This window comes from Micromesistius poutassou (assembly GCF_964030765.1).
Source record: "Micromesistius poutassou genome assembly, chromosome: 2".
Classification (NCBI taxonomy): domain Eukaryota; kingdom Metazoa; phylum Chordata; class Actinopteri; order Gadiformes; family Gadidae; genus Micromesistius; species Micromesistius poutassou.
In genome coordinates, this window is record NC_140272.1 from 11,378,857 (window position 1) to 11,393,476 (window position 14,620).

Consider the following 14,620-nt stretch of genomic DNA (forward strand, 5'->3'; position numbering starts at 1 on the left):
GTCTTTCACGATCAAGTAGGTTGAGAGAGTATCCTGAATTGTAGCGTTACACCGGTCTACCGCAACGACATTTCCGGTCTCTTAATTTCTATGAGCTGACTACGCCAGGATAACAGTCCATGGGGCGAGAAGAATACGAGGAAAAGAAAAGTAACAACCACACGGAATCGTAGATGACAATATGTAGTTTTGAAGAATGATTTAACAAAGCAATATCCGAAGCATGGAATGGTAGCGGATAATGCTCTATCAAAAGTCCCTCCCTCTCTCCGGCCTCTCACCGCCATGCAACAATAAGTCCCGCCATCTCTCTATATCGCCAATAACGCTCACCTGGAGTATCTCTTCCCAGGCGTCACATCGTGAGACGAGAACGCCTGGGAAGTAGGTTATTGGTCCTCCCAGTAACCGCACACATACAAGGAAGTGTCCAGGATTCCGGTTAATCTTCTCTACATCTTAAAGGCTGCATAAAAGGTAAGAAAGTTATGAGATAAATTATTGTTGACATCAGTAACAGACAGCATACACTACAAAGAAACAAGTGGGAGACTTTATATTTTCTTGTATCTTGAAGGTGAACGTGTACAACACTTCGTGGTGTATTTTAGGGAACGGGAACTCAAAAGTACTGTTTTCAAATGCGTGCTGTCTCTCAAAACGGGCTGAACGTATTTTCAACATTAACTCTTTCTTCAGTTTTCAAATCGACCAATGTTCGTCCCGCGGCCGAATCGGTTTGCAGTCCGTACAGTATTTATAGTATTTATTTTTGACAGTTCGCTGTCAAAAGACAATAGGGCCAGGAATATCGTCTGAAGTCATGGAAACAAATCTGTTTAACTTGAGCCAAACCCCCCATCCCCCAAAAAAATTAAAAATAAAACTACTCCATCCCGACGCTGACCGAGCCTTGGCAAAGCCGCTGAAACGCTTACACCATAATGTTGCACACTTGCATACTGTTGCCACTGTTTGACAAAAACACAACAATGGTTAACCTAGCCAATCACCATAGTTATTTATCATCAGAATACAGAAGTGAGTAATAAATAAATGAAGCAGTGTCACGGGTTAGGGCTGTGTAACTCACCTTCTACTGTTGTGATTGCCCATAGGCAGCATTGGCACGGAATTAGGCTCATTACAAATGTATATTTGCGTCAGTTTTCCCAATGGTGACATGACTGAGCCTGTACCCATAGGGCCCAGAGGGCCTATAGTTTCCGAGGAGACCCTGCATCCCAGTGCCCTGGGGGTCGAGCCCAGAATGTGTGTGTGGATCATCTATTCACTGTGTTCATGCGGGTGCGCGTTTGTTCCAAGCCGATGTGAATAGAATGGCCGACCCTTTCAGAAACTGCTGCTCTGGCTGTCATGTGCAGTGTGATTTTTGGACGTGTGAATTAGTAATGTGAGGGCTGGTGTGTTAATGGAGTGCAGGTTGATGGGGAGTATAAGTGATGAAGATCATCTTAATATGTAAGTGATAGTGATTATACTTGGGACTCATTGATGTGTATTTATTGCCAACCAACTTGTTATGGACTGGACTATTCTGTCCACATTGATGATCACTAACCAAATGGAAAGAATAGTTAGCCAACCTCACAGGAGTCTGACTTTTTAAAGCTAGAAAACAGGTATGTATGTCCTGTAGCAAAATGTAGACTAGTATCTCAGCGGAGAGTGAAAGATGGGGGTATGGTAGGTCAAATCTGTGTCACAAAGGATTCTGGGAGATGAAGGCGGTTGAGACATCTTATGGCCGAAAGTGGCTCGAGGGGACAAGGCCTGGTTGGGCAGAGACACCTGCGCACTTCGCTTTGGGTAAGACACACATGTGATTTGAGACATTTGCTAGCTTGATCTTTGACTTTTGTGTTGTGGCGGCTGCTTTAGGACTTGCTTCCAAATCTCAGTGTATAATATGTTTAATAGTTACTAATAACTGTTCCACTTCTGTGTACAAACAATGTGCAACCTTTTCAATGGCAAGGACGTCACTATCGTGAAGGTTTAACTATTGGGATGGCTACAAAAATAGTTTCATAACAAACAAACAAACAAACAAAAATACATACAAATTACAGTATACAATGGACATCGATCTCCACGATTTTGAATCTATAAATAAATAAATAAATTCAGATCGTTTGTGAAACGCTTCACAAAGTGCAAACATGTCTGGGTGATGATGTCATCAAACACACTCCTCCAGTGTGGGATAGCATGGACCACAAGGAAAAGTCTTGACTCCAGGACGCTCATAGTTGGACATGCTGATTCCTGTTTAAAATAAACAAGCATGACCTCCTGTCCTGAAAATATCCACTTAGATTTGAAGAATTTCTGTTTTCTTTGTCCTCCAGTCTAGCATAGGAACAGGTCTAGCAAAGAAGCTATTGCTATCTATACTTATGCTTGGTGTTCGCTGTTTAATCTTTTCTAAAATGTGAACCTTCAGCCCTATGTGGCATTAAAATGACTAAGACCGGCCAAAGGAGATTGCACACTTATAACGCATCTTGCAATGAAGATATTTCAGCAGTCCCATGACTCACTTAGGTTTTGCACAGTATGTCCACATTCTCACAAGACCCCAATCCAAAGGTCAGGTTTAGCATTTGTCAAAGCGCAAAACTTATCTTCGTTTAGAGTCACTGTATGAGTAGATCAGAGTGAGCAGTCAGACCTGATCAACAGGAAATTGACCAGGAGAACTTCTTAAATACGGGACCAAGACTTCTACAATACTGGACCAGGACTTCTAAAATACCGATCCAGGAAATAAACAATAATAATTGTTATCAATATAGTCTCTGCTTCTAGGTAAGACAGAAGAATCATATAGAAGACGCTTATCTGAAGACTATTCCGACCAGTATGATGTTGGCAGTGGGCATGAATTAGACTAGGCCAGGCCTGACCTAACTGATGTGTTGTTAACCCAAGTCTCAGACCATGAACCTGGTGGGCCAGCTGGCGGAGACGGTGTTCGTGACCGTGAAGGAGCTCTACCGAGGCCTTAACCCCGCCACACTGACCGGGGGCATCGATGTCATCGTTGTGCGTCAACCTGACGGGTCGTACCAGTGCTCCCCTTTCCACGTGCGCTTTGGCAAACTGGGCGTGCTGCGCTCGAAGGAAAAAGTGGTAGGTCTCTCTCTCTCTCTGCTTGGCCTTGTAGCTGACTGTGACTCATTTTATGTCCACAGAAGGTAGGATGGTTTAGTGGCTACTAGGGTGTTCAACCTCCAGCTGCATGGTACTTGGTTTGATCCTAAATGTCCATTGCCTACCTAGTATCCTTAAGCACAGTGACTAACCCCCATCCACTTTTTAATGACCCATTTCTGAATGCAATTCAAGTAGGCCTGGGCAATAAAACAATAAATAATCGTATCGTGATAGACTTTTGATCAATACCAATGCAAAACATGTTCAATACATATCGAGAAGAGACTGGACCACTGAATCTAGCAGCTGGGTTTGTTACACAAACACGGTTCCATACTTATTTACAATATTTGAGTGTTTTTCATTGTTGTATCGACATTGGAGTATTTATCAATGAAGAACAGTGGAAGGACATATCAAGTGTTAAACAGAAGTGTTTAAATCCAGCACGGTAATTCCTAGTCTTTTTAGCTCATTAAAATGATCAATAGTAATCAATATCGATCAATATGATCATGTTATATCGTGATATGTCTTTCTGCCATATCGCCCAGGCCTAAATTCAAGTCTTTTGGAAGAACACGTGTCCTACATTTCTAAATAGTAACTTAGTCCCAGATATCTTCCACTAACTACGTCATCTCTCGATGCTCTTGTGTGTGGTCAGGTGGACATCGAGATCAATGGAGAGCCAGTCAACCTTCACATGAAACTAGGGGACAATGGAGAAGCATTCTTCGTGGAGGAAAATGAGGACATGGAGGTAGGCTGATACAAAAAATGGCGACATACTTGAAACGTTTGTTTTACCAATTTCCCCAAACCAATTATGACAATACATTTACCCCCATCCCTTGTTTATCAGTCCATAGTGCCAGCCCACCTTTGCACCTCCCCCATCCCCATGGAGCTCCCAGAGTTGGGGGGGGAGGAGAACGGCGAGGTGGCCCCCATTGGCGCCGGGGCGCTGCCACCCCGCAGGAAGAAGAGGCGCCGGAAACGCTTTCGCTCGGACTCCCATCTGAGAGAGGAGGGCGGCTCCTCCTCGGACGAGAGGGAGAGGGAGCAGAACGAGCAGGAGAGCCCTGCCAAGGAGCAGTGTGTCAGTCAACTGCAACTCAGGTCGGTCATTAACGCCTCTTATGGACAAAGACAAATATGCTAATATGACACAGTGAAAGAAAAGTAGATCCATGTTCATTAGAATGCGTACAACATTGGAGGTACCTAGAGTCGGAAACATTTGCGACATTTGAACATTAAAGAACAACGTCATGTTGGCGCTAAGCACCACTTACCTGTCACTTCAAATGAATGTTTGTCTTGTGTGTCTTCCAGTAAGTCCATCTATTTCTCAATATCCGAGGAGCCAGGATCCACACAGACCCGAGAGGTTCACCCCCACTCAGAAGGAGAGTGTTCCCCCCCCGAATGGTGAGCATTGTTTCCCTGTTTTCTGAACCACAATGCAAGTGCTTTTGACAATTTGAATTAGGATTCTAGTCCTTCATATATAAAAAATATATATACATTTATTTGATTAGCACCATTTTTAGCATCTTCTCTCCCTGATATAGTTTCTCTTTTTCCTTCGCTCTGTTGCTGTTTTTGTTTATCTCTTCTCCTCTCCTTTCATCTCCAACAGTGTGTTTTACAGTCGCTCGTCTTCTCCTAAGAGTGACTCTGAGCTTGTGGTGAAACCCCAAGAGTCTTCTGGCCCTCAGATGCAGTGGAACTGGGGTGGTTTCCCCAAGGTACGGCATCCACAACATCAGGCAACAGAAACCGAAAATCTGATTGGGATAATGATTAGTACCACATTTTAAATGACTACATTTCCCCCTGGTCTCTCATAGGTCTGTCAGTCAGAGAGGTCCCTTGCGGAGTCACATCGCATTTCCACTTTAGGCCACTCCAATTTCCGCACAATCGAGAGGCAGGATTCCTTCGACAATGACGACGACTTCCAAACCACCATTCACTGTAGCCGGGCTGGCAGTGTGACTGTGGTGCGTCCGCTAGCCAGGACTATGTCCCTAGACCTGGATCTCTTTTCCCCACATTCGTCCACGCCAACACTGGATATAACCCCTCTTATAACCCACTCCACCCCTAATGGACTGCATAACACCCCAGCCTCGTTAGCCCCGGTTACCATGGACACTCCTGTGGAACAACTTGGTAACCACTCACTAACCCAGACGGACAGCTGTGAGGCAGAAAAGATGTTAGCAGAGGGATGCCCGTCCGATGCAGAGCAAGATGACCAAAGAACCTCCTCGGTTGAGGCGACTGACCCTTCTGAACTCGCCCGGCCTGAAAACAGCCAATCCAAAGATGAAACAACAACCGTTGCGGAGCCTGAGATCCCTCTGATTGATAGCATTGGCTCTATAAGCCAGAACTGCACACAGACAATAGCCTGCCCTGCCATCACGGACACGCTAGCCAGCGACGAAATGATCATCACATCCACTGGCAGGTCTATATCTGTCACAGCCCAAAACAGTAGGGTAGAATTATTGGGAAGCATAGACATTTTAGAGCAGCACAGCGCCATGGTTGAGCCCAGTGAAATGGGCGCCTTGATTACTATTTCTGGTGGCAATGACGACTGTACGGAGGCAAATGAGGAGGGTGCATTAACATTGACCGACAGAGAAGCAGAAGGCCTCCTCTTGACAAATCAAACCGCAGACATTCCTCAAGATTCCACCAAAGCAGAGAAACAGGACAGGAAAAAAGGTAAAACGCTTTTCCAGTGTAATGTGCAACAAGTGTTTTTAAGGGAATAGTACCATGATTTTGAATTTATAATCAAACATTCTGTTAGCTTAAGACAATGTCTGATTGATGGAATCCCTATTGGATTTCTCCACAGGTAAACGCAGTCAACACTTGGGACCAACAGGCATCTACCTGGATGATCTGACCACGCTGGAGCCTGAAGTAGCTGCACTCTACTTCCCCAAAAGGTAACTTATTTAGGTTGGCAAAGACTACATTAATATGAGGGGCCTCGGAAGGATTCAAGTCTCAAAGATCGACAGTGGCACAGCCCGGCTCTTGGCCATAACAAATAGGGAGACACACCAAGGTTTAAATGCAAAAGTAATCATAATTTATTACTAAACAAAAGGTAACCAAAAATAATGGTTTAACAAAAGTGGGCTGATGTCTGGAGCGGGAGAGAGCCATGGGCAGACAGGTGAGTCTTATATATGCTGTCAACATTGATAGCAGATATAAGACAGCTATCAATATTAGGCTATTAGCACTACATTGTCCTTCCCTCTAATGTGACCAAAGTATAGGACTGCAAAAATAAAGACCAGCGCACAAGTCTTTGATTCGGACACTTCAAGCGAATTAAGGAAAGTCAGGGGGTTATGGTCTGTTTACACGATCAAAGGAGCAAGGCCAGACATAATGTACACATCAAAATGAACTAAAGCCCAGACCAAGGCGAGAGCCTCCTTTTCGACGACGTAGTTCAGTTGATGCGTATTAAATTTCTTTGAGAAGAAGCTAACTGGATTGTCGATGCCAAGCGCATCTGCCTGGAGGAGCACAGCCCCTGCGCCCACCTGAATAGCGTCTACCTGGAGCTTAAAAAGCTCATCCATGTGAGGAGCAGGCCAACACCGGAGCAGCACAGAGAAGGGACTTCACATTTTCAAACGCCTGCTGACAGACATCACTCCAGATGTGTTTAGCATCGCCTCTCAACAAATTAGAGGCGATGCAGCTCTTTTTTAGTTGTGGGTCTTTGGTACATGTCTATTGCCTCTACTTTGGCACGCAACAGCGACACTGTCGCATGTCTGACCAATCGTCCGAGGTAGGTCACCGATGCCTTTGCAAACTCGCAAACTCGCAAGATTGACGGTGAGGCACGCGTCAGCCAGTCGGCCGAATAAAGCATCGATACGCTGCAAGTGAGCTCCCAGTCGTCTGAGTAGATGACCACGTCATCTACATACACTGCACAACCCTCCAGGTCACGCACAACTATGTTAATTAAATGTTGAAAAGTGGCTGGAGCGTTTCTCAAACCAAACGGCATCACTGTGTAGGAATAAAGGCCGGATGGAGTTATGAAAGCAGATATTTCTCAAGCCCTCTCGGACAATGGCACCTGCCAATATCCTTTCAACAAATCAAATTTTGAAATAAACGTTGCAGAGGAAACTTGGTCTATGCAATCATCCATACGTGGAAGTGGGTATGAATCTGGCTTTTTCACGTTATTAACCTTACGCAGGTCTGTGCAAAATCTTGGCGTATTATCAGGTCTTGGAACCGTCAAACATGGAGACGCCCAGCTGGACGACGACGGAACTGCAATGTTATTTTCAAGCATATATTTTATTTCCGAGTCCAGCTGCTTACGTTTTTATGGATTCACCCTATAAAAATTTTTTGACAAATGGGCCTCGCATCACCTACATCAATACCATGTTTGATTCAAGTTGTACATAAAGAGAGAGTATCACCAAAAAGAGATGGGTAATTATGGATGAGGTTTATAAGCTGAGTGCGTTCAACCTCCCCCAAATGGCGCAACGAGCTGTCAAGGTTACAAAGTGATTCAGAATTCTTCAACCTCCCATTTAACAGGGATTGGTCAGGAGTGGACAACCCATCCTCCTCAAGCTCTTCCACCTCACCCTGGAACAAATCAGAAAAGAGCCTTATCTTGTGTAGGGGAACATTCAAGACATTCATGCCCATCCCAAGGACTGGAATGTAGTCACCAGTATCAGAGTTTTCAGAAAACGGCAGTTGTTAAAAATGTCTGCTCTTCTGCTCCAGCGAAACGGAGGCAACGTCCCGCTCTGGGGCCGACCAGGGGTCCACCTCGGGAACCCAGTCGCCTCAGTCGGTGGGCAGTGGGGCCATGGACAGCGGTACAGAGTACCTGTCCGACTCCACCACAGATCCCATGGACGTCAGCATGTCCCTCTGTGGCTGCGTGGGAGACACTAGCCGCATCAGCCAAGGTGTGTAGCAGACCTAAAGGTGTTAGGTTGTGTGTTATTATTCATATAGGATTGGTGTGAGGGTTAATACCATTTGTGTTGTGTTCTGCTTCCTTGTGTTGCCCATCTGTACAGAAAAGTTTAAAGAGCATCTTGTGACCTTCAAGGACTTCTTTAAAAACCCAGGGATCATTGAGGATCCCAACCTGGTGATCTGCATCAACTCTCAGTAAGATGCAGCCATTAAATAAGAACATATTAAATATATATTGTCAGCCGATGACAATAACTGATTATACTTGCTTCTCATGGCCATTATTGATAAGATAACGGACAAGTTAATAACTTTATGATCAACCATCACTCATAATTGTAAACCCAGTTCTCTAATAGTGAAAAGCAGGTAAAAAAGTGTTTGGCCAGTTGATCTCTGTGTGGCTGTAACACACTAATTATATTTACACAACAAATGGTTAAGCCAATTGAGGCAATATTGGCTTCCAATTATCGGCTCTATTTATCAGCTTTAATTTATTTATCTGAATAATTCATAATAATTATTGGCCAGTAATTTATCATTTATACCTTTTATTAAATATTGTGTCATTTTCTTTGTTTTCTCCAAATCAATCCATTGCTACTTCACACTGATGTTTTGCTCTATTTTCCAGGTACTATAACTGGGCCGTAGCAGCTCCAATGATTTTGTCAAAGCAAGCCTTCCAGAAGAATCTTCCAAAGGTATAGCATATATTTAGTCAATATAATGCAATATAAAGTCCTCCAGCTTATAAAAGCCACAGACTCAAATCAAGATATGAGTACTGAAAATATACATTATTATTATTATTATTAGGGTGAACTGAGCTGAGCCTGAATATTCAAATAGCTGTTTGTTAGGTTGGCATTCTAATCTCAATTCAGTATTCAATCGCTTCATTTTAAAATGTTTTTTTTAAATGTCTATGCATTTTTGCGATCCGAAAGAAGAAGGTTGGGTTCCATTTTGTCAGAAAGAAGCCCTTGGTTCAGATGAACTGAGATACTAAGGTGTGTGTGTGTGTGTGTGTGTGTGTGTGTGTGTGTGTGTGTGTGTGTGTGTGTGTGTGTGTGTGTGTGTGTGTGTGTGTGTGTATTTTACAGAGTGCTGTGGACCGGCTAGTGAAGGACAAGATGCCGAAGAAGTCTGGCCGCTGGTGGTTCTCCTGGAGGAGACGCGACATGGACATCAACCAGGTGACCAGAGCTCAGAACTCTCCCTCCCTTTCATCACATACATACTCTGATACACCTTTATGTTGTATGTATGTTGATGAAGATCATGAAACATTTTGTGGATGTTTCAATAGAATGTAGGGTTAGGGTTAGTGTATATATTATTAGAAATTATCTTCAGGGGAATATAGTCTTAGTAGTTCTAAACGTTCAGCCTTTGTATGATAATGTTATGATTAAGGTTCTAATACCTTGGTTGTTTTTCTGCTTTGGTACCTTTTCAGCCAAAGCCCTCAACACAGGAACAAGAGGTGTCCCTCTCTTCCTCCCCAACAATAAAGTAGGTTGACCTAATGATAATAATAAGAAGAAGAATAATAATCATAATTCTAAACATAAATCTGCTACTCTACGCGATTTGACCTCAAGCCTCCTTAGCCTCTGGTTCTGTTGAAGTTTGATGTCACGCAGACAGAAGTTAATAGTTGAACTGGGAGTAGTGCTGGTTATCTAAAGATCAAGGTCAAGCTGCTTCCTGAACATAAAACTGTTTAGTCAGTCAGTTCCTGTTTGTCACTTTATCAGCCATTACTCAGTTTGCTTTTCTGATTGTGTACATTTGGCACACGTTGGGCTGCCAGGCATCTCCAATATTCATAAGATAAACAGATAAGATGGACAGTGAAGGCAGACACATAAAACATGTATTAATCAATTATTACAGAACTTAAAAACTGGAAGGATGGCAGTCCTCATTCAGATGTGGAATCCGCTCTAATTCAACTTCAGTCACTCCAGTTCAAGACTAGCTTGACCAGCAATATCTAAATAAATTACTAATATTCCCACCCTTATCTCCCAGGGCCACCCTGGATGACATGTTCAGCGACGAGGAGGCGGGGCTTGGTCGACAAGCCGTCATGCCGACAGACAGCCAATCATCGGACAGCATGAGCACCTGCCAGTGTATCAGCCAGATGTACAAGAAGTCCCTGCGCCTCACCTCTGAGCAAATAGTATGAGCTACACACAAGAGACACACAGCGTGGCAATCCAGCCCATTCTAATCCTCTCTCTGTACGCTTGCATGAACCCAGACGAGGTTTGAGTACATTTGCATGAGATTGTTGTCGGTCCATTTTAAACCACTGCAGCTTAACCTCCAGACCTTTTCCTCTGCGTATTCAGGAGCGTTTGAAGCTGCGGGACGGGGCCAACCAGGTGGTGTTCAGCGTGACCACCCAGTACCAGGGCACCTGTCGCTGTGAGGCCGCAATCTACCTGTGGAACTGGGACGACCGCGTCATCATCTCCGACATCGACGGAACCATCACCAAGTAACCATAGAAACCTGTGTGTGTGTGTGTGTGTGTGTGTGTGTGTGTGTGTGTGTGTGTGTGTGTGTGTGTGTGTGTGTGTGTGTGTGTGTGTGTGTGTGTGTGTGTGTGTGTGTGTGTGTGTGTGTGTGTGTGTGTGTGTGTGTGTGTGTGTGTGTGTGATACAGTAGATGGTTTATATGCACATGCTGACATTGTCATGACGATCCGTCTCCTATAGGTCTGATGCACTCGGCCACATCCTGCCTCAGTTTGGCAAAGACTGGACACACCAAGGCATCGCCAAGCTATACCACAAAATACACAAGTATGTAATACAATGCAATACAAATAATCTTGTGACAAAATTGAATAATAAAAAAGGTTTATTTTATAAATGACATTGAATACAAAATATTGGTTCTTCAAACAATATAACATTCCGATTTTTGTAAATATTGTTATCAAAGTGATATTTCCCATTTTTCCCTCATAGAAATGGCTATAAGTTCCTGTACTGTTCCGCCCGGGCCATTGGTATGGCTGCTATCACCAAGGACTACCTGCGGTGGGTCAACGACAAAGGAACGGTTCTTCCTAAAGGCCCTGTCCTGCTAGCTCCCAGCAGTCTCTTCTCAGCGCTACACAGGTAAGTCCTACAATCGGTCGTACTCAACTGCACCAGGATTACAAAGCATCATTCAAAGTTATTAAAGGTAGTAATTACAGGTAGGATATACCCTGGAAATCTAGAGTTCTCAATTTGAATTTGCTCAGCAAGTCACTCTGGGAACGAGCAATATAATCCCTCCGCGATGCCCCTCTCCCAGCACATTAACCAATCACACCGGTGTATCTGATATAGGCGGGCCAAAAGTGTTGATTGCTGTTTTACCGATCGGCAACATGGATACATCACCCCTTGTATTCTTCTGATTGGTCATAGTGTTATCCAATTGCATGCAATGATATTTTCAAATGAATGCTTGGTGCCGCCCCTCGAGTTGGGCTCATTTTCATTACTAGTCATTAGTCATTTTCATTACTCGTTGCGAGACCCTACAGCTTTCTAGATTTCTAGATCTAGGGTCTGGATTTCCAGGCTAGGTAGGATAGGCAATTTGGAAAAACCCGCCAGAGAATAAGGTCTCTTTTGAATTCATCAAACTGAAAAATCCCACCCCTCCCTTTAGGTCTCCATCGAAAGCCATTCCCCCAAAACACATGACTAGCACACTAGCTTTAGCAATAGGTCTGCCTAGCCTTGTGGAAGACTTCAGTCACGCAATGAATGCGCAGGCAGTGTGTGCTGTTAGCTGGGTAGGCAGGTAGACGGACAGTTAACTAATTGATACAGAATGAAAGGATCGGACGCTATTATTACAGGTCTGCTTCTCCCACAGATGCCAGATTTTTTCCTTTCTTTGTAAGAACATTTGATTTATTGATTGTTGTCATATTTGTGGAAATTGTCTTTACATCCCAATTCCATCAAAGAAATGCTTCCTCAAATAAATTGCCTACCCTATTCTAAGAGTTAACAAGCTAAAGTGACCTAAAAAATAAATAGAATCATAATGTTTTAATGAAGAAAAGCACACCGAGCGTGAGTGTATTTAGCTTTGTGTAGGACTTGGAAAAAAATCTTATTTTGCTCTGTCCCAACGCGGCTGTGTGTTTTGGGCTTTATGTTTGCTGCTGTCCATTTGAGGAGATTTTAGTGTTTGCATACTCTTTTGTACTACTTGGGAAAGGCACATAAGGTAAAATAGAATGTTATGAAAGAATATGCGTGACTACAATCCAGAAGTAAGCCTTAGTCTAACCATTCGTTGGTGAATAGGCAACCTGAATTAATACTTGAATCAAATCGATGGATTAAACCTTTTATTTCAAACCATTGTCGTTTCCAAGGGTATCATGATCACCGATGACCACACCCTTGGAAACGACAATGGTTTGAAATAAAAGGTTCAATCCATCGATTTGATTAGGGTTTTTTGATTCAAGTATAAATTCAGGTTGCTTAAAATCATTTAGAATGTATTGTTATTGTGTTTATTATTGTTTAACAATGTGTTCCCCATATGTGCAGAGAGGTGATTGAGAAGAAGCCTGAGGTGTTCAAGATCGCCTGTCTAACTGACATCAAGGACCTCTTCAACCCACTGCGACAGCCCTTCTATGCAGCTTTTGGTAACAGGACCAATGTAAGTGTCCTGTATCATGTTGTAAACACTGTTATAGATACACTGTTGTTCCTGACCACTCACTGAATTACCCATTCATATTTGCACTCACCTTTTTGCACTCAAATGTCAATATATATACACCTGCACTCAGGGTCCTAAATGAACTAGAAATGTGTGGTTATACCTGCCTGAATTGAAAGATCTACCACCCAAGAGATTATTATAATATGTAACCCTGGATTTTCTTTGACCTGCCAAATGTCCTTATCTTCCTGCCATTGTTTAATTTGGAAACTGCCTGCACGATGTAATACCCAGTTAGCTGCTTACTACATTTTGTTGAGTCGTTATTGTAATGTGTGCAATGACAATAGATGCAATTATGTCGAATCCCTTCTAAATATTTTGTCATATTGCAGGATGCCTATGCCTACAAGCAAGTGGGCGTTCCCGAAACCAGGATCTTCACTATCAACCCCAAAGGAGAGCTCACCCAGGAGAAGACCAAAGGAAACAAATCCTCGTAAGAAGCCCGTTGAAGTAGGCAGGAGATCGCAATATATTTACAGATTTAATCGATTTTTAAGTGTGTGTGTGTGTGTGTGTTTGTTCCTTTTCTTGTTTTAGGTACAACCATCTTGGTGAGCTGGTGGAGCATTTTTTCCCCATGCTCTCCGTCCGGGGAAACTCTGCATCCGGCTTTGAGTGTCCCGAGTTCAGCCACTTCTCCTACTGGAGAGAGCCTCTGCCTCCCCTGGACCTGGAGGCCATGCTTTGAGGGAGACGTGCCCACTCGCATGGCTTTCACCTGGGGTTGTGTCTTCCTCTGTCTCCCTCTATGCCTCTTATCCTAGTTTTTCTTGTTGCAAGAAATCTAGGGAATCTATGTAACTTATTGGTGGAAGCCTCTGAGCTGTTTATTTATATATAGAACATTGATATATCTTTTTAACAAACCTAATGCAAACCTGCAAATGCAGGGAATTGATAATATTCACTAATGACTGTTTCATGAAAGACTGCTGTGCAATACTGTGTACCCCTGACCTTTTAGGATATGTATAATGATCATAGAAATGCACAAAAAACATGTTTTTAACTGGTTTTCTTTCGATTGATGAACTGGACCTGCCCGTAGACATTCCAAAGAAACATTAAGCTAAGCCAGAAATGAAAAAGAAAAATGGTGCCTTAAGGATTTCAAATAAAGCCCTGCCCATCCTGGAAAAAAGTTACTGTTGCTGAATTGTTCATTGTCAAAGTCTACAAGTGTAGGCTACACTGTACATTAGTCTACTGACACTGTATCCCATATTGCTCATCCTAAATTAAATGCAGATGATATGGATTGGGGATTTTGTTGTAGCTTAGTCACTATATCAGCATGATTGAAAACAGAATAGCCTCCCTAATAAGAGTTTATTTATTTGAAGTAGCCTACTGTATATGAGGGGCAGAATAGTCACTATAGCCTCAATTATTAGCTGATGCGGATGTTTCGTTCACTGTAAAAGTTAAGAAATAGTTACACCGCATTAACGGGGGCGTAGTTGCCATTTAATCATGCTACAACATGATCTTTACAGTCTGTTATTAACCTAGCTTTCGCTGCTCTTTTGTCGGCCACTATCTGAATATAGAGGGTTAGGGTTGGGATACTTTTTTATAATAACTTTATCTGTATTGTATAATCTTGAAAAGATCCAACTTCAACTAATTTGTTTTACAAAATTGG

General features: G+C 43.1%; 1 protein-coding gene across 1 annotated transcript; it reads left to right on the forward strand.

Moving 5' to 3' along the window:
- Positions 1–408: 408 nt before the first annotated feature.
- LOC311338792 (phosphatidate phosphatase LPIN2) lies at positions 409–14,117 on the forward strand. The gene is made up of 20 exons (XM_084464114.1): positions 409–477; positions 2,956–3,156; positions 3,848–3,943; positions 4,046–4,302; positions 4,519–4,614; positions 4,826–4,934; positions 5,037–5,925; positions 6,062–6,155; positions 7,996–8,183; positions 8,298–8,391; positions 8,834–8,903; positions 9,306–9,398; positions 9,662–9,717; positions 10,240–10,393; positions 10,566–10,714; positions 10,935–11,021; positions 11,190–11,342; positions 12,789–12,903; positions 13,305–13,408; positions 13,513–14,117. Exons 2-20 carry the CDS (start codon positions 2,965–2,967, stop codon positions 13,661–13,663), a joined length of 3,147 nt encoding a protein of 1,048 aa, XP_084320240.1. The 5' UTR covers positions 409–477; positions 2,956–2,964; the 3' UTR covers positions 13,664–14,117.
- Positions 14,118–14,620: the final 503 nt, after the last annotated feature.

Excerpts from the sequence above, each read along its gene's own strand:
- LOC311338792 (XM_084464114.1), top strand. The coding sequence starts at position 2,965 with ATGAACCTGGTGGGCCAGCTGGCGGAGACGGTGTTCGTGACCGTGAAG. Across the intron at positions 4,303-4,518 it reads GTCAGTCAACTGCAACTCAG|TAAGTCCATCTATTTCTCAA; the intron begins GTCGGTCATTAA and ends TGTGTCTTCCAG. Across the intron at positions 5,926-6,061 it reads GAAACAGGACAGGAAAAAAG|GTAAACGCAGTCAACACTTG; the intron begins GTAAAACGCTTT and ends ATTTCTCCACAG.